The sequence below is a fragment of the Dipodomys ordii genome, unplaced genomic scaffold (assembly GCF_000151885.1).
Source record: "Dipodomys ordii isolate 6190 unplaced genomic scaffold, Dord_2.0 Scaffold23, whole genome shotgun sequence".
Taxonomy (NCBI): Eukaryota; Metazoa; Chordata; class Mammalia; order Rodentia; family Heteromyidae; genus Dipodomys; species Dipodomys ordii.
In genome coordinates this window covers 1120226-1134559 of record NW_012267239.1, presented here as the reverse complement: position 1 = coordinate 1134559, position 14334 = coordinate 1120226, and the positions used below count along the sequence as shown (strand labels likewise).

Sequence of the window (14334 nt, the reverse complement as noted above, 5' to 3'; positions counted from 1 at the left end):
AAGAGAAATGAGAAAGAAAGATGAAGACCAACAGGACCCTTTCAGGGTCTGGAGGCATCTAAGTGCCTTTCAGTGTTTACAGAGAGCCATCAGAGGGTTCTCTAGGCATCCTCCAGATCTTCCTCCTTCACTGCCTTCACTTTGAAGCATTATCAGTGAGGCACAGTGCAAGAATATGTAACTACGATGATAAGATACCTACAAAAATAGACAAAGAAAGAGTGAAAAAAGATCTGAAGCAAATGCCCCATTACCACCAATCTGAGTAGGCACGTTTGCACTCAGTAGTATGAAAGGAATAGCCCACAGGGGCATTATGTGGCAAGATCCTCCATCATTTTGTGCCTTAATTCCATCTCACTAGGCAACCTCAACTTGCTTTCCTGAATCATCAGATATAAAACACTAGGTCAGGGGCTAGGAATGTGGCTCAGTGGTAGAGTGCTTACCTTGCATGCATGAGGCTCTGGGTTCAATTCCTCAGCATAACATAAGCAGAAAAAGCCAGAAGTGACGCTGTGGCTCAAGTGGTAGAACGCTAGCCTTGAGCTGAAGAGCTGAGGGTCAGTGCCCAGGCCCAGAGTTCAGGCCTCCATGACTGGTTAAATAAATAAATACATACATATAATAAAAAAAAATAAAATAAAACGCCAGGTCATTTCCCACAAGAAAAGGGTTTCACTAGCAAAAACTGGGACATTCAGATTCTGGTAATCACATCTACATGTGTGAAGTTAATGACAATGCACAGGTTCCTAAAGAAGTAAGCAACTCTTAGCAAACCAAAACCACTTGGTTTTCACCTTGGCCTCCAAAAAGCCCTGGTAGCACCTAGTCAAGATTCTAGCATTCTGTTCAGAATTGCTCTTACCCATGGCCACTGGGTAGATCTGACATTAAATCACTGCAAACCTTGAGCAAGTCATCTGCCTGTTTCCAAATCTGCAACTGGATGGGTCGGAAGTGACTATCTTCCTGGGCCTTTGCAGCTAGCTGTGACAGCATTTCTTACTCTCTCTGCAGTAGGTGCTGGCAGCATTTTGTAAATGATGGAAAGCGTGGCATAGGAAGGACAGGGCAGGCACAGACGGGTGATAAGGATAGAAGAATGAGTTCAGTACAAAATAACTATGCACAGTCACTTGGGGATGGACCTGTGATGTGTGTAGTTCTTTGCTACACATGGCAATGTTGAAAGAACTTTGGGAATAACTAAGAACAGAAAATTAAAGAAATGTTTCAGAAAATTATATTAAGTGAAGTAAGCCAGGCCCAAAGAAACATAGGTCCCATGGTTTCCCTTATTTGCAATAACTAGCATTTGTCTGAGACAAGCAGAAAAGGTCAGATAAGTTGATATTAGGTGAAATGAAGCCCAAGATAAGTATTCAAGTGTTTTTGCTTTCATGCAGTTGTTTCTAACATATTTATAAGATGATTTCTTTGTTGCCTTGTATGTCCCTCCCCCACAGTATAACCCCTGCTTTCACTGTATTGATGTTGGTACAATTTGTGAAGGGCAAGGGAAAAAACAAATCGCTTAAATAGGGATACAGTGGACCCATTGCAACAATGAGATGTACAAATCGTTATGTCGAAAAACAAACTTTACAACTTTGGGAGGAGGAGTAGGGTAAGGGAGAGGAGATAGGAAGGGATGGGAAGGGGAAACAAAGGAGGAGGCAACAATGCTTGATAAGAAATGTACTCATTATCTTGCCCATGTAATTGTAACCCCTCTGTATGGTATTTTCATAATAAAATTTTTTAAAATAAAATAAATAAAAGAAATGTTTCAGAGCTAGGGTTATAGCTCAGTAATACAGCATTGCTTAGCATGCATGAGACCCTAGGTTATAGCTCAGTAATACAGCATTGCTTAGCATGCATGAGACCCTAGGTTATAGCTCAGTAATACAGCATTGCTTAGCATGCATGAGACCCTAGGTTTGACCCCCCAGTACCACCAAAAAAAATTTGCAAAATAACTACAATAGCCAAGCACCAGTAGCTCACACCTGTAACCCGAGCTATTCAAGAGGCTGAGATCTGAGGACTCCGGTTCAGAGCCAGCCTGGACAGAAAAGTCCCCATGAGACTCTTATCTCCAGTTAATCACTCCAAAAAAAACAAACAAACATGGAAGTGGTGTGGTGGCTCAAGTGGTAGAGTGCTAGTCTTGAGCACAAAGAGGTTCAGGGACAGCACCCAGGCCCTGAGTTTGAGGTTCAGGGACAGAGCCCAGGCCCTGAGTTCAAGACCCACAACTGACAAAAAAAAAAACTATAAATAATCAACTGCACTTCATAATTTAACTAAACATAGTGGTATTCTTTATACTTCTGAATCACACCAGGCTACAATACAACATTATCCCTCCATGTTATAGCTAAGAACACTGGAGAATAGCTGACTCTGGCACTAATCCCAAATGTGAAGAGAAGACAGAGACAAAGAGAAGCAGATGTGCCAGGAAGGCCTATGGTCTACCTAGAAATTACAGTCTCCATGTGGTTAATAACTGCATGTGAGCAAGAAGTGAGCATATATTAAAATATTGCAATGTAAATAAATTATTCCTTGCTCAAAAATAATGTTAATCAGAATCTCTTTATAACAAAAAATACATTAAAAAAACAGAAAATGAAGACCAACAATTTGCTGTTTATAAATTACATACACAGTATAAAAAATATACAAATTTTAAAAATAAAATGCTTAGCTAAATATCATGCAAATACAAATTCAAGAAAAGCAAGGGATTTCTATTATATTTGGAAAAGATTTAAGCTAAAGGCACTGAAAGAGCTAACGGGGTTACTAAAAGAACACATTTCCCCACTATCACACTATTAAACAAATATGCCTCAAATATTATAGCTATGTATTACTCATTTATACCTTGTCTATCCAAAAAAATTTTAAACTGCACATAGCAACGACATACATAAATAAGCAGAAAGTAAAAATGAAACTAAAGCTGGAGATAAAGGTACATGCCTGCTACCCCTAGCTTATACTCAGATGATGAGACAGAAGGATCACTTGCACCCAGAAGTTTGAAGCCCACTTGGGAAACCTACCAAAACTCTATGAAATACATAATAATAAAACAAGCTGAGTGCCAGTGGCTTATACCTGTAATCCTAGCTACTTCGGAAGTTGAGATCTAAGGATCAGGTTCAAAGCTAACCAGGTCAGGAAAATTCATGAGATTCTCATCTCAATTAGCTACCAAAAAGCCAGAAATAGTGTTATAGCTCAAAGTGGTAGAGTACTAGCCTTGAGCACAAATGCTCCACCAACAGTGTCCAGGCCCTGAGTTCAAGCCCCAAGACTTGCACACACACACAAAAAAAATAATAACTAGGACTGGGAATGTGGCTTAGTGGTAGAGTGCTTGACTAGCATGCATGAAGCCTTGGGTTCAATTCCTCAGTACCACATACACAGAAAAAGCCAGAAGTGGTTCTGTGGCTCAAGTGGTAAAGTGCTAGCCTTGAGTAAAAGAAGCTCAGGGACAGTGCCCAGGCCCTGAGTTCAATCCCCAGGACTGGTTAAATAAATAAATAATACAAGATAATTTAAAAAATTGATCCTGGTACCAATGACTCATGCCTAATAACCTTAGCCACTCAGAAGGCTGAGATCTGAGGATGATAGTTCAAAGCCAGCCTAGACAGAAAAATTAGTAAGATTCTCATCTCCAAATAGCCACCAAAAAAAAAGTTAGAAGTGGATCTGTGGCTCAAGTGGTAAGAGTACTAACCTTGAACACAAAAGCTCAAGGATGGCACCCAGGCCCCTGGGTTCAAGCCCCAAGGCCTCACAAAGAGAAAAAAGAAATTCTATTAGACACTTAGAAATACTGACACCAAATAGTACAATATATAAGCAGCAATTATCTAAGTATTTATCTCTTAGAAATGTTAGTAAGTGGGTGGAGGGGGGTTGAGGATGGGAAGGGGAAACAAAGGAGGAGGCTACAATGCTTGATAAGAAATGTACTCATTATCTTGCCCATGTAATTGTAACCCCTCTGTACAGTATTTTCACAATAAAAAAAGAAATGTTAGTAATACTTAGACCAAAAGAAAATCACCAATACAGTACTATACAAAGCTGTAACTATGAAAGAATAAAGCAAGGACCAAAGTACCTACATTTACTAGCAGTACTAAAAATATGGTTAACCATATGTCAATAATTAATCTTAGAATTGGAATAGAGAGAGAGACAGACTGTGACAAAACATGTAAAAGAGTAAATGTGTAAATGTCTGTGTAGCCAGGTACTGGTGGCTCACACCTGTAGTCCTATCTACTCAGGAATCTGAGATCTGAAAACTGAGGTTCAAAGTCAGCCCAGGCTGGAAAGTCCATGAAATTCTTCCCTACAATTAATTACCAAAAAACCAGAAGTGGACCAGTAGTTCAAGCACTAGAACACTAATCAGGAGGCTAAGATCAGTAGGAACATAGTTTGACACCAGCCCAGGCAGAAAAGTTTTCTAAACACTATCTACAAAATAACTAGCAAGAAGCTAAACTGGAAGCATAGTTCAAATAGTCAAGTACCAATCATGAGCAAGCAAGCCAAACAAGTGCAAGACCCTGAGTACTTGGGAAGGGGGGGGTGTAGAGAGTGCTTAAAATATGACTTTGGATGATCTCTTAAAATTTTACAGTATTTGAGAACCTAAATGATTATTTTTTTTTATTTTATTTGTGAAGATACTGTACAGAGGGGTTACAATTACATGGGCAGGATAATGCGTACATTTCTTACCAAGCATTGCAGCCTCCTCCTTTTGTTTACCATAAATGATTATTTTTAAATAATAAAAACAGTTAAAATTTTTAATATCCAAAAAAGAAAAGAAAAAAGGTTTAAGCCAGGCACTGGTGGCTCATATCTGAATTCCTAGCTACTTCAGAGGTTGAGATATGAAGATCATGATTCAAAACCAGCCTGGGAAAAAAAAGTCCAGGAGACTTCTATCTCCAATTAACCAGCAAAAGACCAGAAATAGAACTGTGGCTCAAGTGATAGATAGTACACCAGCCTTAAGTGAAAATGCTAGCTAAGAGTGCTAGGCCAAGTACCAGCACACACACACACACACACACACACAACATGTTAACACTACAGGGGATTGTCTTAGTCTCTTGGTATAGAAAGGAGAAAGAAAAAAGAAGGAAAAGACAGTAAGTGCATATTCCGAACAATGAGAGCAGCATGAAGTGATGTGAGAAGCCAGATGTGAATAGAGAGAGCAGTCAGCAGAGGGCAGCATGAACTTCATGTGCCTTATTCTGAGGTTAACCAGATTGATTCTATCAAGACTGCAAAAAAGCTTCCAAAAGTTGCCTTTAAGGAGAGCGATGATACGTGCAAAGTGATGCTTTAAAAATCTATTTGGAGTGGGTGCCAGTGGCTCACGCCTATAATCCTATCAGGAGACTGAGATCTGAGGATTGCAGTTCAAAGGCAGTCCCTGCAGGAAAAGTCTGTGAGACTCTTATCTCCAATAAACCACTCAGAAAACTGGAAGTGACACTGTGACTCAAGTAGAGCGCTAGCCTTGAGCTGAAGGGCTGAGGGACAGCGCCCAGGCCCAGAGTTCAGGCCCCACGACCAACCCAAAAAGAATCTATTTGGAAAACAGCACTAGCTACTCAGGAGGCTGAGATCTGATTAGGATGGTTCAAAGCCAGCCTGGGAAGGAAAGTCCAAGAAACTCTTTATCTCCAATTAAACACCAAAAAGCTGGAAGTAGTACTGTGGCTCAAATGATAGAGCACTAGCCTTGAGCACAAAAGGTCAGAGATAATGCCCAGGCCCTGAGTTCAAGCCCTAGAACTAGCACCAAAAAAAAAAACAAAAAATCAATTTGGAACTGGACACAATGGCTCATACCTGCTAACACTAAGCTGCTCAGGAGGCTTACATGTAGAAAGTCACACAGTTCACAGCCAGGTCTGGCAAAAAGTTCATAAAACCTCAACCAATTAGAAAGATAGGTGTGGTGGTACACAACTGTCCTCCCAGCTCTGTGAAAAGCATAATGAGATGGACTAAGGTCTAGAATAGCCCTGAAAAAAAAACAAGGCCCTATTCAAAACTGAACAAAAGCAAAAGAGGGCTGAGGGCATGGCTCAAGTGATAGAGTGCTGCCTAGCAATACAGGCCCTGAGTACAAACCCCAAGACTACCATATAAACTTTTCATTTAATTTGATCAGGCATGGTGATATATGTATGCAATCCCAGCTACTGATGGTTCAAGCCTATAATCCTAGCTACTCAGGATGAAATATGAGAATCTGAGATTCAAAACTAAATTGGGGGGCTGGGAAGGTGGCTCAGTGGTAGAGCCCTTGCCTTGCATGCCTGAGGCCCTGGGTTCCATTCCTCAGCACCACATAAGCAAAAAGAAAAAAACTGGAAGTGGCGCTGTGGCTCAAGTGGTAGAGTGCTAGCCTTGAGCTGAAGAGCTGAGGGACAGTGCCCAGGCCCAGAGTTCAGGCCCCACGACTGGACCAAAAAAAAAAAAAAAAACTAAGCTGGGCAAACAAATCCAAGAGACCCTCTTATCTCCAATTAACCAGCAAAAAGCCAGAAGTGGAGGTGTGGGGCTCAAATAGCCTTGAGTGAAGAAGCTAAGAGACAGTACCTGGGCCTTGAGTTAAATTCCACAGACTGACACACAAAAAAAAAAAAAAATCAGTTTGGATGGAGTACGTAGGAAAGGCAGCCACAGATAGACCGTAGGTAGGTAACAAATGCTCACTGGATGAGGACAGGCCAAGGCTAAGGTAGAATGGGGCTTTGAGGAGGCCCCTGCCTGATGCCACCTGCTGTTCTAACTCTATCCCAGCATCCTTTCCTTCTTTCTTTACTCCTGACAAAGTGACCAAAGACTTTGGCTAACTGCAGACAGTGTCCAGTACTACCTACGAGGCTCTGGGCCTTCACAATGCAACTGTTTCTAGGTGGTATAAGGTTGCTTGAAATGATCAGGACTCCCAATGTGATCTTTCCAACTTAGCATCCACATCATTCAATGTTCAAACTCTCTGGCCTACCAAGCCCCACTTACTAAGGAACAAAATAGCTCTCCCATGTTTATTCATCAAAACTATGTATAACTACCATAACTGCTGCACTGAGCTTCTGAACAGCTAAATAACCAACATCATGATGAATTCATGTCATTCCAGCCATTCACTTTGTGAATGCGGGGAGAGGGATGGAGCTACATTAAAGCAGCTCCACAGTAGAACACTTGTCTATACATAAAGCCCTGGGTTTAATTCCTAGAACAGAGAAGAGAAATTATTTGACTCAACTTATTACCTAAGCCTGAGACCCTGGGAACTGAAGACTGAGAACAGCTTCAAGCTCTGCTCTGATAAGAGTGATCTGGTAAGAGTGATCAGGCTGCTAATGCTGCCTGAAAGCCCAAAACAGGCCTAGCCACCATGTACCTTATAATCACTCAGAAACCTTTGCAAACATACCGCTATTGGGGCCCACCTACCCCAAGGGATGCCAGCTGATTGGTCCAGTTGAAACACAGGTAATAGTACTTTTTAAACCTTCAGGTAAACTCATTGGCCAGAAAACAGAAAGAACACAAGAGCCTGGACAAAACATCCTGGCAACAGGCTCAGGATGAGGTCCAGAAGGAAGCATATATAAGCTATTTTTTTTTATCTGCAAGGGAATATGGGATGGGGCTCATTCAGGGTCTCCATTCTCAGCCACCCATGATTGCTGTTGCCAAAGCACTTTTGAGAATAGATATATTCTGAATGGGAGCCACCAATCCTTTAAGGTCAGGTGCCATCCTCAACAAGGAAACAGAGCCTTGGGAAGTTACAGGACTTGTTCAAGGTCATATAATAGGAGGAAGCAGCATCAGGATTTAACCCCAGACCTTCTGATTGAATCACAGCCCTTCCAAATCATCAGCTGCCCACACCCCTGCATTGTTGAGCTGGGGTGGGGGGGGGGGAACCTGTAGAATCATCAGACTGGAAAGTGCTCTGCTAGCATGCAAGGCACATCGTAATCTTGGGAGCACTGGGTTTCAGGGAGGAATTGATGTTAGCTGGCACCAGTGCCCTTGCTGAGTCAAAGCCAGGGGTCAAACATCTTGTGGCCACCATAAGTACCAAAATAATCTGTTCGCTTGTGACATAGCATTTGCTAGAATCCACCCTCCTTCCAAGGAGAGGGTAAGACCCTCTCTGGGTCTCACCCTGCTCTGGGATCCCCTACCCTCACCCCTAATCTTCAAAGCAATCCTCCAGACTTTCTCTGCTCTATTAACTTGTTCTGCTTGTCCTTGGTCCCTGACCATGCAGAGATTCTCTTTTTCCCCCTCTACCACATCTACTTTTTTTTTGTCAGTCATGGGGCCTGAACTCTGGGCCTGGGCGCTGTTCCTCAGCTATTCAGCTTAAGGCTAGTGCTCTACCACTTAAGGCACAGTGCCCACTTCCGGCTTTTTGTGTGTATGTGGTGCTAAGGAATCGAACCCAGGGCCTCATGCATGTAAGGCAAGCGCTCTACCACTGAGCCACCTTCCCAGCCCCTCATCTGGCATTTTCTTGAGACTAACTCAACTCTTTTCCTCAATGTTTATACTTCCTTTGGACTCTGAGAAGAGTGAGAGAGGGTAAAATGAAATCTCATAGGCTTGGGAGTCAAATATGAGAATGAGAGGACTGAAGCCAGCTCTGTGTGCGTGGCTTGCCTCCCAGTAGTCCACCATTCCTTTCATGTGAGAAACTTGCTGAGTGTGGCAAGCTTAACAAGATGCCTTCCTGCCAGTGGGGATGTCCAGAAGGGCCTCATGGGCCTTTGTTCTCAGGGAGACAGGTAGGGTCAGAGAGGCAAAGCTATGTAAAAGCTTCCAAATGATGATGGCTATTCCCCTTCTCCAGATTTCCACTAGCATGGATTTTCTGATGCTGGCTAAGGTGTAAGCTTCTTTGGAAAGACTTGCCACACAGATTACATCCATAGGGCTTCTCTCTGGAATAGGTTTTATAATGCTCAATGAGAGCCAACCTGTGTCTGAAGGCTTTGCCACACTCACAGGTGTACAGCTTCTTGCCAGGATGGATCCTCTGGTGCTGAATCCGTGCAGAGCTGTGGCAAAAGGCCTTGCCACAGTGACAACACTCATAGGGCTTTTCCCCAGTGTGGATCCGCTGGTGCTCAGTGAGTGAGGAACGACGGCTAAAGGCCTTCTCACACTTATGACACGTGTAGGGTTTCTCACCAGTGTGGGTCTTCCAATATTCGATGAGGTTGGAGCTCTGGCTGAATGCCTTCCCACACGTTCTTCACACTTGTAAGCTTTCTTCCCTGTGTGAATCCACTGGTGCCGGATGAGGTAGGATCTGTGACAGAAGGCTTTCTCACAGAGGTCGCATTCATGAGGTTTCTTAAGGGTGTGGATTTTCCAATGCTGGCTAAGGCCTGAACTCTGGATGAAAGCTTTCCCACATTCCTTACACTGAGAAGGTCTCTCTCCAGTATGAATTCTCTCATGTTTTTGGACACTAGAGCTCCAGCTGAAATCCTTCCCACATTCCCTACACTCATAGGGCCTCTTCCCTGTGTGGATTTTCTGGTGTTGGGTGAGGGCTGAGCTCTGGCAAAAGGCTTTCCCACACTCTTGGCATTGGTAGGGCTTCTCCCCAGTGTGGATGACCAAGTGTCAGAAAAAGTGGGAGCTCTGGCTGAAGGCCTTTCCGCACTCATTACTAGCATAGGGCTTAGTGGGATGCAGGCTTCTGTGAGGTGCATTGAGTCGTGACTTACCCTGCCTGCTTCCTCTTCTCCACTGTGGATTATCCGAGAGACACTGGAGTCGGATTTCTGAAGTAAAGTTTGGACAAATGGATCCTCATCTTGAGATCTGCCCCCAAGGGTAATCCTCTGATATGGAATGGGGCTTGAGCACAGGTGGAAATTCCCCCCATAATCCTCCCATTCCACATCTTGCTCTCCAAGAGGAATCTCCTTATAGATGACAGCCATTTGCTCCAAGCCTCCTTCATGAAGGAAAGAATTCCCTCGATCCTCACCTGGGAAAAGTTCTTGATGAATCTCTAACTTGTTCTCAAACATAAAGGTGTTATCAAACATGCTTGCTGGGGGAACCTCCATTGTGAATCTGGTATCACTGTCAATAATCAGATATCTTTAAAACACTCTTCTTTGGGCCATACTTTTCCATGATAAGTCTATAGTAGAAAAGACCAAATGATGGTAAGACACAACCTTGTCCCTGAGAGGATGAATTAGAGACAAGTTTCACTTACCTAAAGCAACTACAAGAAAGAAAGGCACAACCAAGGGTCACACCATGGTGTCTAGACTGGTTTACAAGGGGGAGTAAAAACAGGAAGTAAAGCCATTGTGGAATAGGGGGAAAAGCCTTCTGCCATTAGATGACAATAATGCTGTGGGTGGCTTTTGTTAGGAAAGATAGAGAACACATTCCTCCTACCTTAGTTTAACAGCACTACTGCCAGACAAAATCCTACACCCTCTCTAGTTTTTATCCTACCAGCCTGAGGCCTCATGCCAGGAAGGGATCTCTGCCCTCTGTCCTCACTGTCACGAAGCAAGCAGCTCAGGTCTCAGAGTGACTCCCCAGAACATGTTCAATACTTGCTTCCTAACCAACTGCTTCTCTGGTCCTCACTCTATATGGACACTAGCAGCAAGTATCCAAAACATAAGCCTGATCTGCATCATGTTTCTTCTCAGGATCTCTTGGTAATCACACTACTGGACAAGGCCCTTCCTATTTGGCACTTTCAGCCCTGTCTCTAGCTCTCACTTTTCCAACCTACTCACCACCCAGCTCACCAATTCATTTGCACTGCTTTTACCTTCTCCTAAAAAGTCCTTGTCCTGTTCTCAGATTGCCACTAGGTGGTCCTTCCACATTCAATCCAAATCTTTCCCCTTTTCTGAGCCCTCAGACTCTGGACTATCTCAGACATATTCCCCCACCCACCCCTTTTTCCCTGTGAGCTGAGGGGCTGGATACAGTCTGTCACACATTTACAAGACTCTTTGCTTAGGGACATCTCCCTAAGGACAAGTATTAGGTACTAATAGGAATTCCAAGGATCCAACACAACACAATCCCAGCACACTACATTGGGGAATAAATGACCCAAGAGAAGAAAAGCCATTTATTTTTGTGCTACAACTGACTGTCATACATCTTTTTTTTTTTTTTTGGTCATGGGGCTTAACTCAGGACCTGAGCACTGTCCCTGAGCTCTATCACTCAAGGCTAGTGCTTACTACTTTGATACACAGCTCCATTTCTAGTTTTCGAGTAGTTAATAAGAGATAAAAGACTCACAGGGACTCTTCTTCCTGGGCTGGTTTTGAACCATGATCTTCAGATATCAGTCTCCCAGTTAGCTAGGATTACAGATGAGAGCCACCAGCACCCAACACATCTTTTATTATTATTATTGTTGTTGTTGTTATTAAAAATAATTGTCTAGAAAATATAAATAAGTAAGACAGACAGAAAGCAGATCTGCTCCAATGGACAGGGCATTTTAGAGGGAATAAAGGAAGGAGGTTGGAACACTTCATTCTGCCTTCCACTCTACTTCAGAGGGCCTCTCAGAGTCTCACTGAGAAACGTAACTGAAAATAAACAAGAAGTTGTTAGCTACTCAGGAGACTGAGATCTTGAGGATCAAGTTCAAAGCCAGCCCAGGCAGGAAAGTCCATCAGACTTATCTCCAATTTACCATTAAAAAGCTGGAGGCAGAGCTGTGGCTCAAGTGGTAGAGCACTATCTTTAAGTTTGGGGGGGGGGGAAAGCTCAGGAGCTGTACTCAGGCTCTGAGTTCCAACCCCAGAACAGACACAAGGGAAAAAAATTTTTTGTTAGAGGATGTGACTACTGAGCACCTACTATATGCCAGGGAGTACTAGAAATTCCATAAACATACCTCATTTAATTCTCACAGTTTTACACGAAGGTACTATGCTATCAATTACTCAAGCTTAGAGAAAAAGGCTCATAAACAAACTAAAAAACATCATCCTAAATTACTCAGAATAGACATAATGGAACTTGCTGCAATTTGGAAGTGACCTTTTTAATGTTTCAGCCAGTAGAAAAGCCATGGATGGAAAAGCACACAAGTAAAAATACCCTCTTTGATTAGGCTGAGGCCAGCTCAAGGGTAGTGTTTGTCTAGCATGCAGAAGGCCCTGGGGTCAATCCCCAGCAATGAGAGAAAAAAATAAAAATCTTTTCCACTCCTGTTACCCCATCCCCTCCTTCAGCAGCACAGTCTCTAGCCCTTCTTGTTTTTCTGAGGTCATCAAACCCAATAGCCTCCCCCCTCCCACCCCCCATGTCCCATTTCACCCAGGTTTTCTTCTTCAAGTTCCACTCTTTCTCTATCTGACATAGAACTTTACTTTCCATAGTGAGTGTAACTATGGGCACCCCTTTAACTGTCTGGCCAGCATTACATTCTTCACCTACTTGCCCTGGGTTTCTATCTAGTTCCCAACCTTTCCTGCCAGTTCCTCCTAAGGTGGCAAATGCTGCCAACTATGCATGGCACCAGGACAGATTTTGGGTTCCATCAACTGGGACTTCAGACCTCAGCATCAGCATCCAATGGCCTTATTTCCAAATCCCTCTCTTCCTAGGCTCACCTTCCCACCCTATCTGGCATTGTTCACCAAGGCTACCTTCTCAAATCCAACTTGTCAAAAGTTGCAAATTGGCAGCTTAGGAATCCTGCCACACAGACACATTTTGCTTGGCTCTTCAAGAGTTGAGCTTCCCCAGTTTCCTTAAATTCAAGTAGATTTCCCCTTATCCCGCGCTCTCTCTCTCTCTCTCTCTCTCTTTCCCTTCCTCCCTCCCTCCCTTCCTCCCTCTCAGTCTTTTCCTCAGTCTCTCTGTCTTTCTGGATTTAACTGGGGCTTAATCTCTGGTGTCAGGTGTTGTCTTTAGCTTTTTGCTCTACCACTTGAACCACAATCCCACTTCTGACTTTTTGGAGATGTCTCACACTTTCCTGCCTAGGCTGGATTCAAAAGTCCATCCTCAGATTTCAGCCTCCTGAGTATTACCAGAACCAAGAGCCAGCACTTGTTTCCTTTTGAAAATTAAAAGATTTAGCAAAGTGAATCTACTCCTTCACTAACCCTCAGGTTGCCTACCTAGATACCTGAAAACTTTGAGTTGGCCTCAATCCTCCATCCCCACTTTCTTTTATTCCCTTGGATATGTGTGTGTGTGTGTGTGTGTGTGTGTGTGTGTGTGTGTGTGTGTACATGTGTGTACCAGGGCTTGAACTGGGAGCTATCCTTAAGCTTCTTTTGCTCAATACTAGCAACTCTACCACTTGAGCTACAACTCTTATTTTCAGCTTTTGGCAATTTAGTGGAGATGAGTCTCAGAGACTTTCCTGCCAGGTCTAGCTTGGAACAGAGATCCTCATATCTCAGCCTCCTGAATAGCTAGGATTACAGGCACTAGCAATTTCCTGGGTTTCTGAAAGGTTTTTTTTTCCCCCAAATTTTCCAGCCTTCTGATTCCTCCTTCTTGATGGGTTGCAACTCTTTCTCCACTTAACCTGTTAAATACTGTTTTCCAAGGTTCCCTTTTTGGTAATTTCCTATTTCCACTATGTATCTTCTACACCCAGAATTCGTTGCTCTAGATAAAAAGTTGCCACTACTTTATCTGTCCCCAACAGTGTGTTAAATGTTTCCTGACTACACATTCGAAGGTCTGGGACCCTTTGCTTCCCAACACTCTGTGCCTTCCCCCAAACACCTCCTGCATCGTTCGCCCCACCTTTCAGGTGGTCCCCAGGGCCTGGGCCCCCTGAAAAATACTCAGTGCAGTGTCAGGGTTGCCCAGCCAGGGGCCGGCGGGTGTCCGACCCGCACAAGCTGCAGGTGAGACGACGCGGTTCCCCGGACCGGCTTCGCACGGATTGGGCACATTGGCGCTCAGAGCCAATCGAAGGGCAAGTGATCAGGCAGATTCGGGTCTTCCAGGTGGACACGGGGGGCACTCACCTGGGGCGGGCCGCAGGCAGGCGCAGCGGGGCCTCACCTGCGTAACTCCACCCTGCGTCCGAAGCGGCCCCGCATGGCAGAGGCTGATGCGGAACCCCTGCAGCCCAAGCCGCTCAAGGCCTCGCGGAGGTCCAGGTGTCTCAGTGGTCTTGCTATTCCCCGGCCTAACAACTGTCGGTGGCCCAGAGCTTCCGGTCGTCCCTAAAGCGTTTGCTAGCACATG

The 14334-nt window shown here is 44.0% G+C and overlaps 1 protein-coding gene across 1 annotated transcript; it reads right to left on the bottom strand.

The window, feature by feature from the left end:
• Window positions 1-8908: 8908 nt before the first annotated feature.
• On the bottom strand, window positions 8909-10187 carry Znf70 (zinc finger protein 70). The gene is given in 3 exon segments (XM_013014248.1): window positions 8909-9352; window positions 9355-9851; window positions 9854-10187. Coding segments are annotated over 3 exon segments (1275 nt in total).
• Between the last annotated feature and the right edge of the window lie 4147 nt (window positions 10188-14334).